At 41.2% G+C, this 2,046-nt stretch overlaps 1 protein-coding gene across 1 annotated transcript; it reads left to right on the top strand.

Moving 5' to 3' along the window:
* The first annotated feature begins 420 nt into the window (after positions 1-420).
* LOC136065777 (uncharacterized mitochondrial protein AtMg00810-like) lies at positions 421-908 on the top strand. Its single transcript, XM_065769422.1, has 2 exons — positions 421-696; positions 849-908. Exons 1-2 carry the CDS (start codon positions 421-423, stop codon positions 906-908), a joined length of 336 nt encoding a protein of 111 aa, XP_065625494.1.
* Positions 909-2,046: the final 1,138 nt, after the last annotated feature.

Raw genomic sequence — 2,046 nt, 5'->3', positions numbered from 1 at the left:
GAAGAGACCTTTGCTCTGGTTGCTCGTATTTCATCTGTTCGTACCCTCTTAGCTGTTGCTGCTGCCAGTAAATGGGATCTTTTTCAGATGGATGTCAAAAATGCATTCCTTAATGGGAATTTAAGTGAAGAGGTGTATATGCAACCTCCTCCTGGTCTCTCTGTTGACTCAAATAAGGTTTGTCATCTTCGACGTGCACTTTATGGCCTTAAACAAGCTCTACGAGCTTGGTTTGCCAAATTTAGCTCTACCATCTCTCGCTTGGGTTACATGGCCAGTCATTATGATTCTGCCTTATTTCTTCGTTGTACTAACAAAGGCACTATTTTACTTCTCCTATATATGGATGATATGATCATAACTGGTGATGACCTCAGTGGCATTTAAGAACTCAAGGCTCTTCTCAGTCAGTAGTTTGAGATGAAAGATCTTGGACATCTCAGCTACTTCTTGGGTCTTGAAATCACTCATTCTACAGATGGACTTTATATTACTCAAGCCAAGTATGCCTCTGAACTCTTGTCTCGAGCTGGACTCACTGATAGTAAGACTGTTGATACTCCTGTTGAGTTTAATGCGCATCTGACTCCCTCAGGAGGGAAACCATTGCCTAATCCCTCTCTTTACAGACGTTTGGTTGGCAGCTTAGTTTATCTCACTATCACTCGTCCAGACATTTCCTGTGCTGTTCACCAGGTAAGCCAGTATCTGTCTGCTCCACGATCGACTCACTATGCTACTGTTCTACGCATTCTTCGATACCTAAAAGGCACTCTCTTCCATGATCTTTTCTACTCTGTCCAATCTTTTTCTTATTCTCCGTGCATTTTCTGATGCTGATTAGGCAGGAGATCCCACTGATCGTAGATCCACCATTGGTTATTGCTTTCTTCTTGGTTCTTCTCTGATTTCTTGGCAAAGTAAGAAACAAACTCATGTGCCCCGCTCCAGTACTGAAGCAGAATATCATGCCCTTGTTGATACCACATCTGAGCTCCTTTGGCTACGATGGCTTCTCAAAGACTTAGGTGTGTCTACATCCTCTGCCATTCCTCTTTATTGTGACAACCAAAGTGCCATTCATATTGCTCACAATGATGTCTTCCATGAACGAACTAAACACATCGAGATCGATTGTCATTTTATCCCTTCTCATCTTGTTCATGGTGCTCTTAAGCTGATCTCAGTCTCCTCTAAAGATCAACTTGCAGATATTTTCACCAAGTCACATCCTAAGGCACACCTTCGTACTTTGGTTGACTACCTCAAGCTGGTCTCACATCCACCTTGAGTTTGAGGGGGGCTGTTAACATGTATAATATATTGTGGGCTTTAGGCCCAGTTAGGTTACTTGTATAGCACACATATGCCTCCTATATAAAGGCACCTATGTACATTCTTTCATTAATGAAATACAATACAATTACATTTAGTATTTCTAACAATCCCAAACCCAGAATAAGTAACAAATTAACAGCATGGAACCAAAATCTTTCCTTGACCCAAGAGTGAGCTACAAATTAAATTCAAATATTTTGATAGTCAACAAGATACAAGGTAAAAATCATTATAAATTCCTTGACACTAAAGTAATACAATGAGTGGATAGCTTAATTTACTTGACACAAAAAAATGTCCAAAAGCATAATCAAGGTAATATCTAATTTCCAAGTTGTACTCCAGCTCCAAATGAATTGAGCAAAACCAACTTCAGTATACTGCTACTGTCATGCTATGCTTGAAACTTAATTAAAAGCTGGTGGTGAACCCATTTACACCATCCAAGGCAAGAAGGGCGTATTCTCGGTTAAATCGGCCTATCGAGTAGCGATATGCATGAGGCAAACGAAACAAGTGGAGAGCATTCTTCGGCACAGCGGGATAAAAGGTTGTGGAACCGTATTTGGCAGCTACAGGTACCCCCAAGGTTAAAACTTTTGTCTGGCGGGCGTGCTTTGACACACTTCCAACCATCATGAATCTATGTCGAAAGAAGATCCACTAGAACCGGCATTTGCAATCTGTCAGCAACACGATGAGACGGTG

The sequence above is a fragment of the Quercus suber genome, unplaced genomic scaffold, assembly GCF_002906115.3.
Source record: "Quercus suber isolate HL8 unplaced genomic scaffold, Cork oak 2.0 scaffold_1156, whole genome shotgun sequence".
Lineage (NCBI taxonomy): Eukaryota > Viridiplantae > Streptophyta > Magnoliopsida > Fagales > Fagaceae > Quercus > Quercus suber.
The sequence above is the reverse complement of the archived record's forward strand: the minus strand, read 5'-3'. Positions and strand labels throughout refer to the sequence as shown.